This window comes from Bufo gargarizans, chromosome 6 (genome assembly GCF_014858855.1).
Source record: "Bufo gargarizans isolate SCDJY-AF-19 chromosome 6, ASM1485885v1, whole genome shotgun sequence".
In the NCBI taxonomy this organism is placed as follows: domain Eukaryota; kingdom Metazoa; phylum Chordata; class Amphibia; order Anura; family Bufonidae; genus Bufo; species Bufo gargarizans.
In genome coordinates, this window is record NC_058085.1 from 108544579 (window position 1) to 108566462 (window position 21884).

The 21884-nt window shown below is 43.5% G+C and overlaps 1 protein-coding gene across 1 annotated transcript in view; it reads right to left on the reverse strand.

Annotated features, from left to right (window-relative positions):
• Positions 1-5175: 5175 nt before the first annotated feature.
• The window catches only part of NAGLU (N-acetyl-alpha-glucosaminidase), a 53767-nt gene continuing 37058 nt past the window's right edge, over positions 5176-21884 (reverse strand). Inside the window, exons 4-6 of the mRNA XM_044297308.1 lie at positions 21165-21250; positions 19950-20206; positions 5176-7761 (exon numbers count right to left, since the gene is read on the reverse strand). Coding sequence (XP_044153243.1) covers positions 6551-7761; positions 19950-20206; positions 21165-21250 — 1554 coding nt within the window. The 3' untranslated portion in view covers positions 5176-6550. The remainder of the gene's footprint in view (positions 7762-19949; positions 20207-21164; positions 21251-21884) is intronic.

Sequence of the window (21884 nt, forward strand, 5' to 3'; positions counted from 1 at the left end):
TGGTAGCAGGAAAGGCTGAGATTAAGCCGAATTGTAGTGCTGGAAGCTGGGCTCCTCAACTAAGCAGCCAGCGCCATCAGCGTCCAGGCAACGCCCCCACTTGTTATATATTTTTTTTGTGGAGGTGAGGTGACAAAAACAGCAATTCCATCATTGTTTTTAACAATATTTTTACAGCGTTCATCGCGCATGATTAGTAACTTGATACCTTTATAGATCAGGTTGTTACGGAGGCAGCGATACCAATTATGTGTAGTTTTTTTATTCTTTAATAACTTATAAGTGAACGGATATGCGTTATATGCCATACATGCCATTTGGACGTAGGGTTGTGTCCAAATGCGGGAAGGGGTTAATATTCCTGGCATATATTTCTATACTTTTTTTAAAGCTACTTTTATTATTTTTTAAAGGGGTTGTCCAGTATCATTAATGGAGTTTTCTGGAAGGGACATGTTTTAACATAGAGACACTGTATCGCGACAAGTCTTCTTAGACTTGTATGCTCTCCATTAACCGCCTCCGGACCGCCTAACGCAGATCTGTGGTCCGGAAGCGGCAGCTGTGCGCTCAACGACGCATATACGCGTCATCTCGCGATAGCCGAGATTTCCTGTGAACGCGCGCGCGTTCACAGGAACAGGACGTAAGCGAGTGGATCTCCAGCCTGCCAGCGGCAATCGTTCGCTGGCAGGCTGGAGATGCGATCTTTTAACCCCTAACAGGTATATTAGACGCTGTTTTGATAACAGCGTCTAATATACCTGCTACCTGGTCCTCTGGTGATCCCTTTTGTTTGGATCGACCACCAGAGGACACAGGTAGCTGTGTAAAGTAGCACCAAACACCACCTACACTACACTACACCCCCCCCCTGTCACTTATTAACCCCTTATGAACCCCTGATCACTTCATATAGACATCCTGATCACCCCCCCCCCGTCATTGATCACCCCTCTGTCATTGATCACCCCCCTGTAAGGTTCCATTCAGACGTCCGTATGATTTTTACGGATCCATGGATACATGGATCGGATCCGCAAAACACATACGGACGTCTGAATGGAGCCTTACAGGGGGGTGATCAATGACAAGGGGGTGATCACCCATATAGACTTCCTGATCACCCCCCTGTAAGGCTCCATTCAGACGTCTGTATGATTTTTACGGATCCACAGATACATGGATCGGATCCGCAAAACACATACGGACGTCTAAATGGAGCCTTACAGGGGGGTGATCAATGACAAGGGGGTGATCACCCATATAGACTCCCTGATCACCCCCCTGTCATTGATCACCCCCCTGTAAGGCTCCATTTAGACTTCCGTATGCGTTTTGCGGATCCGATCCATGTATCCGTGGATCCGTAAAAATCATACAGACGTCTGAATGGAGCCTTACAGGGGGGTGATCAATGACAGGGGGGTGATCACCCCTGTAAAATAACTTCAACCCCATATAGACTCCCTGATCACCCCCTGTAAGGCTCCATTCAGACATTTTTTTTGGCCCAAGTTAGCGGAAATTGTTTTGTTTTTGTTTTTTCTTACTAAGTCTCATATTCTACTAACTTGTGTCAAAAAATAAAATCTCACATGAACTCACCATACCCCTCACGGAATCCAAATGCATAAAATTTTTTAGCCATTTATATTCCAGACTTCTTCTCACGCTTTCGGGCCCCTAAAATGCCAGGGCAGTATAAATACCCCACATGTGACCCCATTTCGGAAAGAAGACACCCCAAGGTATTCGCTGAGAGGCATATTGAGTCCATGAAAGATTGAAATTTTTGTCCCAAGTTAGCGGAAAGGGAGACTTTGTGAGAAAATACAAAAAAAAAAAAGAATCAATTTCCGCTAACTTGTGCCAAAAAAAAAATATTTCTATGAACTCGCCATGCCCCTCATTGAATACCTTGGGGTGTCTTCTTTCCAAAATGGGGTCACATGTGGGGTATTTATACTGCCCTGGCTTTTTAGGGGCCCGAAAGCGTGAGAAGAAGTCTGGGATCCAAATGTCTAAAAATGCCCTCCTAAAAGGAATTTGGGCCGCATTGCGCATCTAGGCTGCAAAAAAGTGTCACACATCTGGTATCGCCGTACTCAGGAGAAGTTGGGCAATGTGTTTTGGGGTGTCATTTTACATATAGCCATGCTGGGTGAGATAAATATCTTGGTCAAATGCCAACTTTGTATAAAAAAATGGGAAAAGTTGTGTTTTGCCAAGATATTTCTCTCACCCAGCATGGGTATATGTAAAATGACACCCCAAAACACATTCCCCAACTTCTCCTGAGTACGGCGATACCAGATGTGCGACTCTTTTTTGCCACCTAGGTGGGCAAAGGGGCACACATTCCAAAGAGCACCTTTCGGATTTTACCGGTCATTTTTTTACACATTTTGATTTCAAACTACTTCTCACGCATATGGGCCCCTAAAATGCCAGGGCAGTATAACTACCCCACAAGTGACCCCATTTTGGAAAGAAGACACCTCAGGGTATTCCGTGAGGGGCATGGCGAGTTCCAAGAATTTTTTATTTTTTGTCACAAGTTAGTGGAATATGAGACTTTGTAAGAAAAAAATAAAATAAAAAATAAATCATCATTTTCCGCTAACTTGTGACAAAAAATAAAAAGTTCTATGAACTCACTATGCCCATCAGTGAATACCTTAGGGTGTCTACTTTCCGAAATGGGGTCATTTGTGGGGTGTTTGTACTGTCTGGGCATTGTAGAACCTCAGGAAACATGACAGGTGCTCAGAAAGTCAGAGCTGTTTCAAAAAGCGGAAATTCACATTTTTGTACCATAGTTTGTAAACGCTATAACTTTTACCCAAACCATTTCTTTTTTTTTTACCCAAACATTTTTTTCTTTTTTTAAAGACATGTAGAACAATAAGTTTAGTGAAAAATGTATATATGGATGTCGTTTTTTTTGCAAAATTTTACAACTTAAAGTGCAAAATGTCATTTTGTTGCAACAAAATCGTTAAATTTCGATTAATAACAAAAAAAGTAAAAATGTCAGCAGCAATGAAATACCACCAAATGAAAGCTTTATTAGTGAGAAGAAAAGGAGGTAAAATTCATTTGGGTGGTAAGTTGCATTACCAAGCAATAAACGGTGAAAGTAGTGTAGTGCAGAAGTGTAAAAAGTGGCCTGGTCATTAAGGGGGCTTTAGCTAGCGGGGTTGAAGTGGTTAAGGAAAGGGGGGATTCATTTGAACTTTTAGGATTTATTTTTTATATTTGTAAAAACTTTTTTTTTTGTCACCTTGGGTTACAATAACTGGCAATCATTCGATTGCCCGTAGTGTTCATTGATTGCTACATAGCCATATTGAACACTTCATTTGCACTATACCAATACAATGCTGCCACCTAATGGCTTGTATTGGTATAGTCATCTAATTGACTCTGAAGTCTGCTTGAGGCTTCGGGTCAATTAGCGCAGTGTAACAGGTTCCCCAATCTCAGTCGGGGAATGCTGTTACCGGACCGGAAGTGCGCGACTTCCGCTTCCGGCATGATCAGATGCTGTGGTCACATTTTACCACGGCATCTGAAGGGTAAGATGTATGCGATCAGCCTTATGGCGGGTCTATGCTATTTAAAAACAGCAGAAACCCCGCGGCTAAGGCGCACGTTGCACGTGCGAGCGGGCGCCATGTTTAGGGGCCGGACCTATGACGTACATGTACGTCATAGGTCCTTTAAGGGTTAAAAACTAAACTTCAGACAGATAGATCCACAAACAAAGAGCAACTGAAAACCGCTGCAGTAAAGGCCAGTGTTCAAGACTTCAGGCAGTCATTGCCAACAAAAGATTTTGAACCAAGTATTAGAAATTAACATTTTATTTACAATTATTTAATTTATCCAATTACTTTTGAGCCCCTGAAATGAAGGGATTGAGTTAAAAAAAATGCTTTAGTTCCTCACATTTTTATGCAATCATTTCGTTCAACCCTTACTGCCAAACATTAGGATTCTTTTGCTAGGATACTATGTCACATTAGTTTCAAGTACAGTTTCATGGGGTAAAGAACGTGACTTTTAAAAATACCTTTAATAATAATCAAATGGGTATGGGTAAATATATACCAACAATTGTGCACCACAATTAACAGAATTACTCTATAGGGGAGTAGTGACCCCCCTAGAAGAAAACATTTGTGGTGACGGGATAGGACACAAGGTTCCGGCGGAAGGACCAAGGTCTATTGGACAGGGCAGGACAAAGATCACTTACCCTAGTTGCCCTACAGACTGCTGAGCCCAGGGCGACCCCCTGATGGTGGAGGCTCCCTGTCCCCGAACCTAATGCTATCCGGTCCCTAAAAAACCCTAATCAGGGAAAAGATAATACACATATGGAATGTGGGTGGTTATCCAAGTAGGTGGATACCACTACCACTTTCTCACAAAAATCAAACCGAAGAAAAACCCTGAAGCGTTTCGCCTAGAACTTTTCAGGCTCATCAGGGGGTGATTTCAATACCAGGATGGATACAATAAATGAGATACGGAATGTGATACAAAAATGATACTTAGCTCCAAGCCAGATGTGACAACAAGTTTTTGTGGACCACCATGTAATACGGATGTCCCACTAAAGATACATATGGGCAGGTGATTGATTCCCCACAAAAACCAGGTTGCTTTTTGTTCACCCACTGAATTAAAGCTGAAAGTCTGAACTTCAACTGCATCTGAATGGTTTTCTTCAAAATCCATTGTGGTAATGTACAGAACAAAAATTTGAAAAATGTTGTCTCTGTCCAAATATATATGAACCTAACTGTATATATGCAAAATGAAGATGAGATCTATCAGATCCCATTCCCTTTGCTGGTACTCTATTTGGCTGCGGTTTTTCTGCACGAAAATCCAAGCAAAAAAATATGCACATAATCCTCAATGTGTACAGGTAGCCTAAAGGATCAGGCTTGTTGAAATCCAACATCTCGATCCTTCTACATGATAATCCAGCCAAAATCTGTGGGCTCAAACGACATTTATCTCATAGCTATGGTCATTAAAAGGGGTTCATCTAATGAGTCCCCCAAATAGAACAGGTTCCAACTTTATAGTAAAAACACTACTTTTTTTAGTTTTATATAGTAAAAATAACCAAATAAATACACAGACACCCCCTATCAATACAAAAAGATTTTATTAAATCCCATCTGCATGACAAGTTACAAAAGTGAGGGATGGATACATATATCATGTGAATTTAAATTTCTAAACAAATTTGTTTGTAAACAACTGAATATCATATAAACATAAAATAAAAAAAAGTCATCGCAGTTGAAACAGAGTAGCTACCATTTTGGCAAAGGCTACAGTCAGCAAAAAGTTTAAAGCAAAAAAAAAATTAATAACTCAAACTATGAAGTTAACCATACCCACGCCAGTGTATTATTACTTACAGTGTTAGTGGCCCTTACCAAGCAATGGGCAAATAGGCTGAAAAACATAAGCAACACAATGCAATATGCATAGGTCTAGTCTATTTCCCTACACATGAGTGAACTGAGAAAGCCAAATGGGATCTGACACCATAAAATTTAGTGGTTATAGCCAAGCTTCCTGGCCTGTCCTGCGAAATGAAAGACCCTTTAAATCTTTGTCTTTATAGCATGTAACCACTAACAGTTTTAGAGAGTGGCAAACTGGTAACAGCCTAAGTTCCTTATTTTCTACAAAGGCCATAAAACCCCAGGAGCAAGGCAAACCATCTACAACTGTTTAGCAGGGTTTGATGGTTATTTGGGAATCTAATTGCATTATAATGTAGAAACTATATGGCAGCATTTGGTGGGCTCTGTAGGGGAGTATTATTTGGATGCTGCATATTGCTCAGCACTATATAGTGATATTAATTGTAACTGTAGTGTTTTACCCCGAGTGGTCAACCTAAAAAAAGTACTACATCTGGAACAAAGTTTGTTTCCTGCCCTAATCCTTTATCTAAATACCCCTGCCAAGCCAGAGTGGCATGTTACCTTCCCCCGATAGGGCAGCCACATGACTCTTAGCCTAGTATTAGCTGCCAGGGAAATCGTTTTGATCCTAGTACCATATTTAAATCAATATTATGACAGTGTTTAAAGCTACTAATAGCTTGGAATCTACATGTTGCTTGTGAGCCACTGGTTGGGGAACATTCATTTAGTGTATCAAACTAATAATAATTGGAATATATGCTTGAATTTGATTCTGTATCAAATTGCATTAGTATTGCTCCTATTTGATGATCTATATAGCCAGCATGTTTGTTATTCTCACATATGTATAGACTCTTGATTGGCAAAATAAATTAAAAAAAAAGCACCTTATAAGAAGTTGAAAGGTTGCAATTATTTCAGCACTATTTTACACAGCATAACTTTCATATTTTAGGGGACTGCTGATACAGCAAATGTCTATACGTTTATGCTGTTTTATGCCTATTTTATAATTGTAATGTATATTTAAGTATTCTCCTTGAAATAGTTGTATTACCTCTTGTAAGTATAAGGCATTTTGTCCATTATAGGTTTTCTTTTACCTTTACTGCTTTTGGATAATACTTTATAAATATATTTTTAACAATATCTATTGTGTTTCCAGTGGGAGTTGAACTATACTTCTTGCCATTGTAAATGAATGCCTTTTCTACATTGAATACGGCCTGATTGAACTTCTCTTGGTGGAAGGGTACTTCTGTATTAAGGCTTTCCACCAGGCACCGCACAAATAAACTCCAGCGTTCTGAATAATAATCCTGTACTAGCCCCCCAAATTGCTTGTTAGCATAGTCCAAAATATTGCCAGTAGGACCCCATAGAGTGATCTGGTTACGAGCATTCATGTCATAAAGGGCAGCCTCCTGTGCAGTTACTGCCATTTTACTGGCATCTTTTAGCCATCTACCAAGCAAGAACTGGGATTGACTGGAAAGGAGATTATCAAGTTCAGGAAGAAGATCATAAATCAATACACCACCTGCAGTCATAAGGTTTGTTAGATCTTCACTCTCATAAGACATCTTGAGGTCTATAAAATAGTGAGTTACCAACTGCTGCACGGCTTCTCTAGTAACATCCACTAGATCATACAGAAATGTGCTACTGTTTGACAGGGAAGAAGATGCATAATACATAAATTTCCAAGCTTCAAAGAGTTGGCTTTCATTATAGCAGACGGCTATATTCATCTTGAGAGATGGTCGTCTTACTAAAGGGCTGTGATTATGGTCCTTCCAATCTTGGGTACAGTTGTACACACTTCTAAGAAGAAGCTGCCATGCAGTCAGAGCATTGGGGTTCTTCTTTCCATAACGTCTGGTGGAATAATTTAAAATCCACTCGGTAAGGTTAAGGGGCTTGGATCTCCAACCAATCTCGTTCATCAGTTCATATATCATGTCATTTTGTTCAATACCTTCTGGGGTAAGTCCTGTTCCAACCATGGTGGAGTTTTTAAATGACATAGCCTCGAAAGGTCCATTATTGACAGCTTCAACTTTTCCATATAAACCATGGTTGCCACCAAAGTTATGCAGCATGCACCAAATAAAAGGTTGCCCAAAGAAAGACTCTGTTAACTGGTAAACTGATGAGGTCTCTGCAAACAAGTCCAGGACAATTATTTTACCAATGGGTGCTCCATGAAGTAGTGCACGAATCTGTGCTGGTTTCCAGAAGGATGGATTATTAACAAACAACCAGCCCTGCATTAACCAGATGGCTCCAGGATCCACTTAAGACAGATAAGAACAAAGTATTAGTCAATGTGTTTAATAGCTTTAAAGGGGTTTTCTGGGTGTTAAAAAGTGATGACCCATCCTCAGGATAGGTAATCAATATCAGAACGGCAAGGGTCCAACATTCGTCACCCTGCTGATCAGCTGTTTGAGGAGGTTGCATCGCTCACTGGACTCCTTGCAGCTTACCAAGCACAGTGCCATCCACTGCTCATTAGTGCAGCTCAGCCCCTTTCACTTGAATGGGACTGAGGGGCACCAAGGCCATGTGACTGATGAACATGGTATCACAGGTCTAGGAAAAAGGTGCAGCACTCACTGGAGCCCCACAGTCTCTTCAAATAGCTTATCGGTGGGGGTGCCAAGAATCTGACCCCCTCCATTCGGATAGATGACCTATCCTGAGCATAGGCCATCAATATCAAAATCTTGAACAATCCCTTTAAAGTAAAACTGTCATTTTAATAAAAAAAATAATAATTGTAGGGACAGTCATGTTAATAAAGTTGTAAAATACTTTATTAGAGAAACAAGTAATTTTATTTTAAAAAAATAAAACTGCCTTTAAAGTGTTCTCTTAGTGACACTGTAATAGAGTTTCTAAGGAGAATCAATCTTCAGCATTCTATTGAACTCTTGAGTATGGCTTTCTGTAAATTTCAGAGACAGGTTTTTCAGTAATAAATAGAGAGGAGCTGGGCTGCAGTGATCAGCCCTGACAGTAAAGGGTCCTTTACACAGTCCGAGAATCAGCCAGATAATCGCTAACAAGCATTCATAGGAACACTCGTTAGTGATTATCAGCAGTTGTAAAGATACTGTCGATTACCTGATCGCGTAATTGCATCTTTCTTGCGGTCAACTAAATCATTGATTGTCAGCAGGAGATCATGGTATCTAAACAGCCTCTGCTGCTGGCAAATAATGATTCTTTATGGGGACGAGCGATGTCATATTGTGGTGGAGATTGCTGCATGTAAGTGCATAAGTGCAGCAGTCTCCTTCACGGATGAGCAGGCGCTTGTTGGGAAGGAATACCTCCTTCCCGACAATGTTTTGCTAAATTGCACCATGTATGGGACCTTAAGGGTATTATATTCCTGGGTTTAATACTGACTGTTCGCTGCAGTACTGTTCTCTATCTTACTAGCATCATCTCTGGTTAGATAGTAAGTGATGAAAAGATAGAGAACAGTGCTGCAGCAAACAGTAAGTGTTAACCACAAGCATACATTACACTTACTGTCAAGGCCGATCGCTGCAGCCCCTCTCCTCTCTATCGTCCTAGTGAGTTTCTGGCTAGCACAGGGAAGATAGGGAGAAGAGTGGAGCTGCAACATTCCGTACTGGCTGCAGAAGATATAGGCAGTGACTGTTAGTTCAAGGAAAGGACTCTTAGTATAAATAATAGTCAACTGCTTATTAAAATAGGTTAATTACACATAGGAATGCAATGGCTAGGGCAGAGTCAGCCTGGCTTTGCATCCTACAGTAAGCAGTATTCAGCTTTTAGTAAAATGCTAAAAGATTGAGCATTGCTAAGGAGAATCTGTCGCTAAGAAAATATATATTACAACATTTATTAACATGTGTCCCGACACATTTCTTTTTTTCTTTTAAAGTTAAAAACTACAGCTATACTTTAAGTGTCATATTATATGTAGTGTGTATGGTAGCAGCACATTTGTGGGGTTGTACCAAGTTTACAAGTTATCCCCTATCGACAACCCCTGTCGCAATGTTTAGAAAGTAAGGCTGAATTCACACGTCCGTGGAACACGGTCCGTGAGATACCGGACTGACATCCTGCTGAGTGCAGAAGCGCACAGTCATTGGTTGCTGAGACGCCGTGTGCTTTGCGCCGCTGCTGCTGTACAGTAATACACTGGTATAGATCATACAAGTGTATTGCTGTATGGCAGCGGTGGCACGAAGCGCACAGTGTCATAGCAACCAAGGACCCCGTGCGCTCCTGCACTCAGCAGGATGTCAGTCCGGTATCTCATGGACCGTGTTCCACGGGCGTGTAAAATCAGCCTAATAGTGGGACTGGATCCATCATGTGAAACCCTAAACAGAGGTGTATCTGTATGATCTGAAGATTTAGCAGTCACACCCAAAACCAGGTGCCCGCAAGGATGCAAAGACCCCCCCCCCCCCAAACCTGGCACATATTGTTTTTTGAATCCCCATAATATGCACTAGACAAACCACGATGAATACATAAATCACTGCAAAAGATCAGATATGCAACTGACAATACTGGCTAATCCCTCAGGCTGATGTTAAAAACTGAGACTTTAGCCAATGTATTCCAGTCAGGAACACATCGGAGCCCTTTTGCACCACTGCCAAGGTATCTCAGTGTGTTTAATAGCTTTAAAGGGGTTTTCTGGGTGTTAAAAAGTGATGACCCATCCTCAGGATAGGTAATCAATATTAGAACAGCAAGGGTCCAACATTCGTCACCCTGCTGATCAGCTGTTTGAGGAGTGTATGGTAGCAGCATACCACTAGACTACCTATTGTTGTGGAAAAATAATTGTTCGCCGTATGGTCGCCATCTATCCTATGGAGTTGCGCAGATTCGTTCGCATTCGCGTTCGCATCTGCGCAGAGACTTTCGCACGATGGTCCGGTCGTCCCGACCTGTAGCTGATTTGTGCCCGGCCTGATATTACTGCAGGATACCAGTGTCATGGCGCCGGCTGAGGAGGGAGGGATGGGGACCGTCGAGGGGGGGGTTTCTTCATCCACGAGGATAAGCACGGCAACGAAAGGGCGCGAAGGTGTGTGTGAACGCGCGAACTTATGTCACATCATTCACATCTTCGCCAGCCAATCACTTCATACCATAACCTGTCTCCTCATTGGTCATGATTGTAGGACTGCCTTCCAGCCAATCACTTCATACCATAACCTGTCTTCTCATTGGTCATGATTGTAAGACCGCCTCCCTCTCTTCTGGTATAAATAAACCACGCCTAGCTGCTGGGAGGGAGGCACATTATTGGAACCTACTTGAGAACGTCTCTGATGTTATTTTGGAGGAATTGCGCACACATCGACGCACACTACACCAGGGATTTCACGATTGTACTTCTGGCGGTCGTTTTCGGTTGTGAGAACGAGACAAAGGAGCAAACGGTGACATCAGTTGGCCAGCTAGCCAGGAGAAGATACAGTTTTGTATGGAGAAGGTTACTTTTCTAGGCCACTGTATCTCAAAAGGAACCCGACATTTGACAATGCAACGGATAGAGACTCTCAGAGACTTTACTCGACCTCGTAATGCCCGACAGTTGAGAGCCCTTCTAGGTCTAATCAATTATAGCAGAGATTGGATCCCTAACATCTCATCCAAACTGGGTCCTCTCTATGCTCTTCCGTCACAAACACCATTTCAATTAACTAATGAAAACTGGTCAACCCTCCAGGATCTGATCCAGGAACTTTCTAGAGCCCCGGCACTAGGTATTCCCAACTACAACCTACCCTTTTCTGTCACGAAAGTAAAGGGCATGCCACTGGGGTACTGACCCAATTACACGGATCCAGGTATAGACCCATCATGTACATTTCAACTGAACTGGATCCGATCATCAAAGGCTCACCTGGGTGCGCCCGAGCTGTAGCAGCCTGCGCTGTACTATTGCACAAAGTAGGTGATATAGTTTTAGATTCCCCTTTGACCCTTTTCACCCCACACTCTGTCCAAGAGATCCTTAACCAGGTCCAAACCAAACATCTTTCGGCTGCCCGTTTGACCAAATATGAAATGGCTCTCCTCACCCCTACTAACCTTACACTAAGACGATGTACCATCCTCAATCCTGCATCTCTTCTCCCGACCCAATCAGACTCGGAAGAAGAGAGGGAGGACGAAAGGATTGCGACCGACGCTAACACGACCATGACTGAAAACTCAGAAGATCACAACTGTCTCGAGCTCATGGAGCTTGAGACAGAAGCAGTTAGCCCTGTCAAGGGAGCTCCCCTTCCGGAAGCAATAAATCTTTTTGTAGATGGCTCCAGGTATTACACATCAGATGGTAAGCCTCACACGGGCTACGCTGTAACAACAGTCCACAAAATAGTAGAAAAAGGCTCACTCAGCAGCCACATGTCGAGCCAAGAGGCCGAATTACACACATTGGCCAGAGCCTGTGAGAAACATGAAGGATTAAGGATCAATGTATACACTGATTCAAGGTACGCTTTCGGAATAGCCCATGATTTCGGTCCAATTTGGAAGGCCAGAGGATTCCTCACTAGCTCGGGGAAACCTGTGAAGCACGCCTAACTAATCAATAGATTGTTCGTAGCGTTTACACTCCCATTAGAAGTGGCTATCTTAAAAGGTCAAGGCTCATACCACAGAGACCACCATGGAAGCTAGGGGCAATGCAATGGCAGATCTGGCTGCTAAAGAAGGAGCCCTAGACCCCCCTCCCCTGACACTAATGCTGGCTAAACCCGCTGATGTGTCGTTGGATGAGTTCAAGAAGTTGCAGGCTCAGACAGAGAACTCAGAGAAGCGGAAATGGGCAGCGTTGGGGGCAACGGAGGGGGCTGATAAGATCTGGGGTCTCGGTGGTAAGTGGTGCTTGCCAAGAGTATTGTATCCAATGATGGCCCATTTAGCTCACTACCCCAGTCACCAGTCCAAAACTGTCATGTGTGCTCAAGTGGAAGAGTACTGGATAGCTCCAGGATTCTCCACCACAGCCACCAAATTTTCTAGTGCTTGCCTGGTCTGTGCTTTACACAACCCTGGACGACCGGCTATAACCCCAAAGAAACATTCCCCAAAACCTGAGTACCCTTTCCAGAGAATCCAAATTGATTACATCAACATGCCTAAGAGTGGGCCCCACGAGTATGCTTTGGTCTGTGTAGACATGTTTTCTGGATGGCCGGAGGCTTGGCCCGTTAAAAAAGCTAATGCCACAACGACCGCCAAAAAGATCCTTTCTGAGGTTGTCTGTCGATGGGGAGTACCCGAAACAATTGAATCCGACCGGGGGACTCACTTTACGGGACATGTTTTCAAGGAGATATGCGAGGCTCTCCACATCAATCAGGGTCTCCATACTCCTTACCATCCCCAAAGCAGTGGCAAGGTGGAGAGACTAAACGGTACTATCAAGAACAAGATCTCTGCCGACATGGGTAAACCATGGCCCGAGTGTTTGTCCATTGCTCTCTACTCTGTGCGCAATGCACCAAGACGGCCTCATGGGCTGTCCCCATATGAGATTCTGTTCGGGAGTAGACCAAAGACAGGGTTGTACTTTCCCCAGCAGCTGTCATCTTTACACTCTCAGCTGACGGGGTATGTGCAGTCTCTTCAACGGGAACTCCAAAAGATACACCAGAGAGTTTATGAATCTATTCCTGATCCAGAATCTATAACTGGTTTGCATTCCATACAACCAGGCGATTGGGTGGTCGTTAAAAAACCATCAGCGGCAGGGACTGGAGGCAAGATATACCGGGCCGTACCAGGTTCTACTTACAACACCAACCTCCCTCAAGGTCGAGGAACGTGACGGATGGATCCACGCCAGCCATTGCAAGAAACTACTGGACCACAAAGCGCAATGGTCAGGTACCTCGTATTCCTTTATTTTTCCTGTCTAATGCACTTTGGAAAATGTTATGAGGAGTGTTATGCAAAGACTGCAAATAGATCCAACTGCTGGGTGTGCTCCAAACCACCTCCGGGTCAGAGCCTCCCGGCCATGGCGGCAGTTCATGCCCTTTATGACATCAGGGTGGGCATGAGAAAAATCAACCCTTTAGGTAAATCTATGGAGCGTCACCTATCCGTAGAGTTCAACCATACATTCTTAGATGGTAACGTCACTTATGGTCTTGATTTCAGCCCTGAGACTTGTAGTAGGCTTAGTAGACCCGTGTGGGTATCCGGTCAATTAGGGCGACCCCAGATTTGTTTTAATATCAGCTCTGGATTTGGAGCTAAGTCCATGGGTCGGACCGAGTGCCCATCTGGGATCACTGTCCATATCGACCATAGAATCCCTGATCGTAACAACCTAACCACCAGACACGACTATATCTGCTGGGGGGGAGGGTGTGACATTCAGGACGGTGCAGCAATCCCTTTATCCATCCAGCTGTTGCTCAACTCCCGTAACCGGAACCCTAATGACCTTTGTGTCTCTCTAACTGGGCCCTATTACTTCTTGTGTGGGCAGGCTGCTTACAGAGTCATTCCCACAAATGCTAGAGGGTCATGCTCCTTAGTCAGGTTAGTCCCCGCCTCCTACATTGCTGATGGCCATGAGGATCTTATGGTGCATAGGAGAGTGAGTATGGGAAGAAGGACTAGGAGGGAGCTGTTCTCTGCAGGGGACCGTGCTTGGGCATGGTTTCCGGCATGGACCGGATGGGGTATAGAACTTATGAAGCGGCTAAACAAATTTTCTACCATAGTGGATGAGATGTTCAACGAGACAGTCGAAGCCATGAGAGAAGTCTCCTCCGAACAGCGACAGTTAAAAACCCTTCTCCTCCAGGAGAAGATGGCTCTCGACTATCTTTTAGCTGAAAAGGGGGGTTTCTGTGAATTCATCGGGGAGGATTGCTGCACCTGGGTGGAAGATACTGGTGACAAGGTTCAGGCCCATCTAGATAGAGTTAAGGCGTTACAGGGGCAAGCACGTGTGATTGCAGATGAAGGTTGGAACCCCTTTAAAGGTCTGGGGGCTTCGGTGATATGTTGTTCTCTATAGGATCATGGCTTAAGGAAATAGGAGTTTATGTCCTGTTACTGCTGTGTTTTCTATTTCTTTTCTATGTGGCGGTGAGAATGACCTGCTGCTTGATGAATCGAGTTGCGAGAAGCCGTTCAGAGGACAACGTTATGATCGCAGAGAACCATCGCCTGGAGCAACCGGATTCTTACTCCAGGAGGACCAACCCAAGAAGAACCACCGCATTTTAAGGAACCGTCATGGACAATCACCCTTCCTTTTGAAGGCATTTCTTTATTAAAGACTTTTCACTGTCACCACACTTACCGGACGTCGCGGTCAAGCAACCAAAGAGGCCCAAGAATGATAGGCCAGGTTCCTCTTGTTAGTTCATTTGTAGTGTAGCATGTCCCCCTTTTACATGTTTATTCCCTTTAGAGGTCTGGTTTGAGTGATTGTAGTGTTAGGAAGCCGCTGAAATGACGACATATGTCGAAAAAGGGGGGAACTGTTGTGGAAAAATAATTGTTCGCCGTATGGTCGCCATCTATCCTATGGAGTTGCGCAGATTCGTTCGCATTCGCATCTGCGCAGAGACTTTCGCACGATGGTCCGGTCGTCCCGACCTGTAGCTGATTTGTGCCCGGCCTGATATTACTGCAGGATACCAGTGTCATGGCGCCGGCTGAGGAGGGAGGGATGGGGACCGTCGAGGGGGGGATTTCTTCATCCACGAGGATAAGCACGGCAACGGAAAGGGCGCGAAGGTGTGTGTGAACGAGCGAACATAAGTTTGCGCGATCATTCACATCTTCGCCAGCCAATCACTTCATACCATAACCTGTCTCCTCATTGGTCATGATTGTAAGACCGCCTTCCAGCCAATCACTTCATACCATAACCTGTCTCCTCATTGGTCATGATTGTAAGACCGCCTTCCAGCCAATCACTTCATACCATAACCTATCTCCTCATTGGTCATGATTGTAAGACCGCCTCCCTCTCTTCTGGCATAAATAAACCACGCCTAGCTGCTGGGAGGGAGGCACATTATTGGAACCTACTTGAGAACGTCTCTGTGATGTTATTTTGGAGGAATTGCGCACACATCGACGCACACTACACCAGGGATTTCACGATTGTACTTCTGGCGGTCGTTTTCGGTTGTGAGAACGAGACAAAGGAGCAAGCGGTGACATCACTATGGTGTGTGAACATGGTCTGAAAGGTGCTAGGATCAAACTTACAGCCAAGCTCCCACATACCAACTAATCGAGTTGCTTGAAACAAAAATCAATATCAGCAAAATAAACAGACCCTTAAAATCATTAACTTTATTTGATCTGTTTTTAAAAACGGTAATAAAGTCCTGGTTATCAATAAATCTAATGGCCAATAACGTGATACAACTAAAGACCAGACATACATAAATATCAGGGGATCTACCAGGAACAGGCAGGGGGAGGGGACCCAACTGGCCCTTCACTTACCCTGTCTAGACCCTCAACCCAGGTACGACCCTATGTGGTAAGGACTCCCTGTCCTCGTACCTAGGCTGAGTAGACCCTGGTTGTCCCTATTATAAACATATAACCTATCCCATACCCAATGATAACCTTAATGTTTACTAGTGTCCCCACCAGATGTTAATCTGTAATGGGGGCTATCTAGTACATATAAGTGACACCTTAATGTGTTTCTCCCTATAATACGGGTTCCTCAGGAGGTAATTCTTATGGGTCACTATTGTATAAATGTCAATTCAGATAAGAAATTGATTTTAAAATGAAATTAGATGCAGCAGTGGCAACCATGCGTGTTAAGCACGTCTTCCTGAAGATACCCCAAAAATACACTTCCATGCATTATCGGATAAAAAACACTGCAATACAAAAACCAAAAAATGACCTAAGAGTTTGCATGCAGCAAGATGGTAATAACACCTGCCTATAGGCCACACAACATCACGTACCCGTCAGGTAACGGTTCCCCAGTATTGCAATCACTACCCACAATATGGTTTCCTGTCGAATTGTGGTGATGCCTGTAAGGGATCCGCGGTCCTGCAAATAACCACGTGTGATATGGAAGTTCGCTGGGCTAATAAGCATAGGCATCGCATGGAAAAGATCAACTACTTACAATGGAAGACGGCACGCCATGAATATCCACTCTGCCACTGTCACAACGGACTGACTAATCAGATACTTGCTGTCAATTTAAAGAGGACCTTTCACCTAAAAAAAAAATGTAAACTAAGACCATAGCTTTACTTACATGCCCCCATGAAGTGTTGATCGTTTTTTCTTTTTTCAAACTGTGCCCCCGTTTGTCCGCTATGCCCCCCGGAATAATTCCCGCCGTCTATGCTAATGAGCCAGCCTCAAATGGGCTGGCTTTAAAAGTTCTCCTCGGCGTGCCTTCTCTCTTCTCCCTGGCACGGAGCGCATCCAATCAGCGCGCTCCGCTCTTAGCCAGGGAGAAGACGCTCCAGTTCTCGCGAGACTTCAGAGAACTGGAGCGATTTCGTCTATCCGGCTAAAAGCGGAGCGCGCTGATTGGATGCGCTCCGTGCCAGGGAGAAGAGAGAAGGCACGCCGAGGAGAACTTTTAAAGCCAGCCCATTTGAGGCTGGCTCATTAGCATAGACGGCGGGAATTATTCCGGGGGGGCATAGCGGACAAACGGGGGCACAGTTTGAAAAAAGAAAAAACGATCAACACTTCATGGGGGCATGTAAGTAAAGCTATGGTCTTAGTTTACATTTTTTTTTTAGGTGAAAGGTCCTCTTTAAGCAGGCCGCCCAAGTCCCGCCATTAGAGAAAGTTCCGCCCCCCGACGGGAGTATGCCCAGGAAGGGAGTATGCACTGCCTATTTAGAGTTTTGCCCCTTATTCAGATAGGGGATTTATCATTCATGTGGTTATAGTTAAGTCTCTCTCACTGGGGTATTTTCCATCCTTTAATGTATCTGATAACCTCTGGACATACATTTTATGGGGTTAATATATTATCAATGTGGTGCTGGTGTTCAGCTTATTTAGTCACACCGCACTAGGGAGCACTTAATTACCAGTGTAACAGTATTCACATGTCTTTGTAGAATATACCTTTTTTTAATAATATCTTTCCCCCTTTTGTTATAATCTTCTCTTTCCTCATATGGGGATAATTGGGTGTCCGTTATGCACAGTATTACCTGCTCTTGTGGGATGGCTGTATCAGTATTGGGTATGCGCATCTCTGCAGCTTGCGTTCCATAGACAGGAAGTCAATGCGAGTCATGGGTCACATGACTCCGGTGAACGCCAGCAGTGCCTAGCATTACGGCCGACATACTGAGGACAGAGGCTTTGCGTTCCACGCGCGACACAGCAGGGCGGTGATGTCGCCTCCTGAGAGTGTATTACATTTCATGCTCATCGGGGGGCGGAACTTTCTCTAATGGCGGGAATTGGGCGGCCTGCTTAAAATTGACAGCAGGTATCTGACTAGTCAGTCCATTGTGACAGTGGCAGAGTGGCTATTCATGGCGTGCCGTCTTCCATTGTAAGTAGTTAATCTTTTCCATGTGATGCCTATGCTTGTTTGCCCAGCGAACTTCCATATCAAACGTGGTTATTTTACAGGACCGCGGATCCATTACTGGCATCACCACAATTCAACAGGAAACCATATTGTGGGTAGTGATTGCAATACTGGGGAACAGTTACCTGACGGGTATGTGATGTTGTGTGGCCTATAGGCAGGTGTTATTACCATCTTGCTGCATGCAAACTCTTAGGTCATTTTTTGGTTTTTGTTCACAGGTTATCGCAGCGTTTTTCATCCGATAATGCATGGAAGTGTATTTTTGGCGTATCTTCAGGAAGACGTGCTTAACACGCATGGTTGCCACTGCTGCATCTAATATCAATTTCCTATCTGAATTGACATTTATACAATAGTGACCCATAAGAATTACCTCCTTAGGAACCCGTACTATAGGGAAAAACACATCAAGGTGTCACTTATATGTACTAGATAGCCCCCATTACAGATTAACATCTGGTGGGGACACTAGTAAACATTAAGGTTATCACTGGGTATGGGATTTGTTATAGGTTTATAATAGGGACAACCAGGGTCTACTCAGCCTAGGTACGAGGACAGGGAGTCCCTACCTCATAGGGTCGTCCCTGGGCTGAGGGTCTAGACAGGGTAAGTGAAGAGCCAGTCAGGTCCCCTCCCCCTGCCGGTTCCTGGTAGATCCCCTGATATTTATGTATGTCTGGTCTTTAGTTGTATCACATTATTGGCCATTAGATTTATTGATAACCAGGACTTTATTCACGTTTTTTTTTTTAAAACAGATCAAATAAAGTTAATGATTTTAAGGGTTTGCTTATTTTGCTGGACTATTCAACCTCCCACATACCTCCATAGTCAGATCACTTATGCAGTGGGAGTAGGGATAAGGCATTCCATACATATAAAGAAAAATCACTAAAATAGTGTGGAATGTGCCATTGCGCAATGCTGGTAATATTCTAGGGCACCTGGTAGCCTGTGTCACATGGCCCTGCAGGGCGCTTGCTCAAGACTTTGCATCCCTACGGGCACCTGGTTTTGGATGTGACTGCTAAATCTTTAGATCCTAGAGGTACAACTCTGTTTAGGGTTTCACATGATTGATTCAGTACCACTATTACTTCATAAACTTGCGACGGTAATAAATTAAAAGAAAAAAAGGGGCCTGTTATTTTCTTCCATAAACAGCGTCACATTGGTCTCTGGGCTGCAAATAGTAATGCAACTCTGCCCCACTGACTTGAATGTGACGGAGTAGTAAATTTATGACTAAATTGTTCCTAGTAGATGGAATATTAGATTTCCAGTTGGTGACAGAATTAAAAGGAGTCTTTCACCACTTCTTTTCATTTTAAACAGTTCCTAGTGTCCTGTACGTCAGATGCACCTTATCCCAGACATATCTTTGAGTATATTTCTCGAGCTTTATTGCCCCCAAAAAGATCTTTATATTGATATGCAAATTAGCATAATGAACCAAGTGGCAGTACCAACTACAATGGTGCCTAGCCACAACTATTTGAATTGAGCCCTGCTCCTTCCGTCTTCTCTTTCTGACACCTCCCTCTAAATTCAAGCACTGTCTTTATGATGTTGGGAGCAGAGAGAAGGAGAAGGGAGGAGTGTGGCTCAATTCAAAAAGAGGCAGGGCTCCTTTGCAGATGGGTACTGCCTCTTGGGCTCATGCAAATTTGCATATCACTATAAACATATTTTTCGGGGGCAATAAAGATCGAGAAAAGCACACAGGTATGTCTGGGTTACAATGTATGTGACCTACAAGGTGTCATGAACAATTTAAAACAAGAAAAAGGTGGTGGCAGACTCCTTTTAATGTCCTTACTTCTTGAGCACTACAGAAGGTAATCATAACTAATAAAAGTTTATACTTGTACCATTAACCATGGACTTAAAGATGACACCACTGATTGCAGATAGATAGGCTGGATCAGAAGAACTTGGGGTCATTTCGTTGAATGTGTCTGCATTGTAAATATGGTCAGTTCCAAATTCGCGAATCATTTCAGTCATAAAGAGTCCTCCAATCTTCTGGAAAAGTGGATCCTCTGGGTCCAGTAGATAACTGCACGAGTATGTACAATTGAAGTTGCTCCATCCACCAAGTCTAGTCACATTAATATTAGGAAATACCCTGTGAAGAAAAGCAATTCAGGACATAACATGATCACATAGCCATGAGATCTCTGGACAAGTTCAACAACAGGCAGACCTCCTCAGCGTGTAGAAGGTGCTGCAACAGCCAGGAATAAAGGTGGCAAAGAATGTATGTATAAGAATGGGGTATTGAAAAGAGATGCGGGAAACCATGGGGTACCTCTGTGCACAGAGCACCCTTGGTTGAGAGCCTTTTTATGGGGCAAGTCAAATTTAAAGGCTCTAATAGGATGTCCCTATAAAGTCAGAGGAAAGCAGTGGTGACACTTTAGATGGTTGGGTTGAGTGATTCCGTCTGGTAAATAATGCATATACAAGAAGCAAGTCAGAGGTGTTTATAGGGAGATAAGGTTCCTACAGCAGTACCATGTGTCTTTGCAGTCATAAAGCCTAACAGCTTATCTAAGATCAGATAAACCATAAACAAGAGGACTGACCAAGAGACAATATGGTGTGGGTTGGTTGCTTCGGCCTGTGATTAAAGTGGATTTACATGGGCAGAGAAGCACCAGATTGTCGAGAGGGAAGCGTTCCTTCCCGACAGTCGGCTGCTCATTAAGACAACACGATCTGCTGCCCAGAAACAATAATGTGCCTGCAATTACGATTATTTCACCTGATGAATGAGTGGGTGATCGGCTGCCCATTTAGACGGGCAGTTTGTTTAGAATGAGCATTCTTAGAAATGTTCTTTCCCGATCATCTGTCTGAATCCACCCTTAATTAGATTATACAAACCAATGGTCTTCCAGCCCTAAAGGGTATTGACCTAGCAAAATCTTTTTATTCTTACAACTGTATAGAGCAACATTTGACAAAGATATACAGGCTATTAGTAATTTGATTGCTTTTAATATTCTTGGTCATGTCATGTGGTCCTTTTATTTCTGAGCATTGTATTATGCACACAACATAACAGTAAGTAATTGAATTACCTTAGCAGACCTTGTGGTATATGTCCAGCAAATGCAGGCAGCACTGTGATCATTCCAAGAGACCTCATCCTCTCTACAATCTTGTTCTGAGATTAAACATGAAATGAATAAATGTATAATCAGGTTTGGCTATACTTCAAGTAACTTAACCATCCAGTCCTCTGACAAAATAGTCGTATGGCTCTCCACTGGGTGAGTTAAAGGAATGCCAAGTGGCTCTTCTACTGGATACTGCTTCAGAATGGAATGGTCGGGCATATGTCGGTGATGTCACCAGCTGTGTTCATTTTCTTAGACTTTACAGATGTTTAATACAGATGTCTAAATGGTCTTTGACTACTGCTTTCCCCATATTGCTACTGGAGAGAAATACTGCCTGAAGGTCATAGCAACATCAATAGGTATCAGAGCTGAATATTGCCATCTACAACATATCTAAAGTGACTGTCCCATCTAGCGAATGAATCTTCAGATGTTTTGCTCTGCCATCAGAGGCTCCTTGGAAATATTTATCATTGGAGGTTGCAGCAAAAAGTTGTAGTGACCATCATGGTTAAGGCACATTGCACCCCCAGTAGTTAAAATGATCTAATCCAACAGTTTTTACCAAGTTCTCTACAATACTAATCCTTACAGTCTAAAAAAAATAAAAATGCAACCTTTGAAGAAGGAGGACTATTGTGCAGGGAAGGATTAAAGGGAGGGCACTTCTTCACTAAA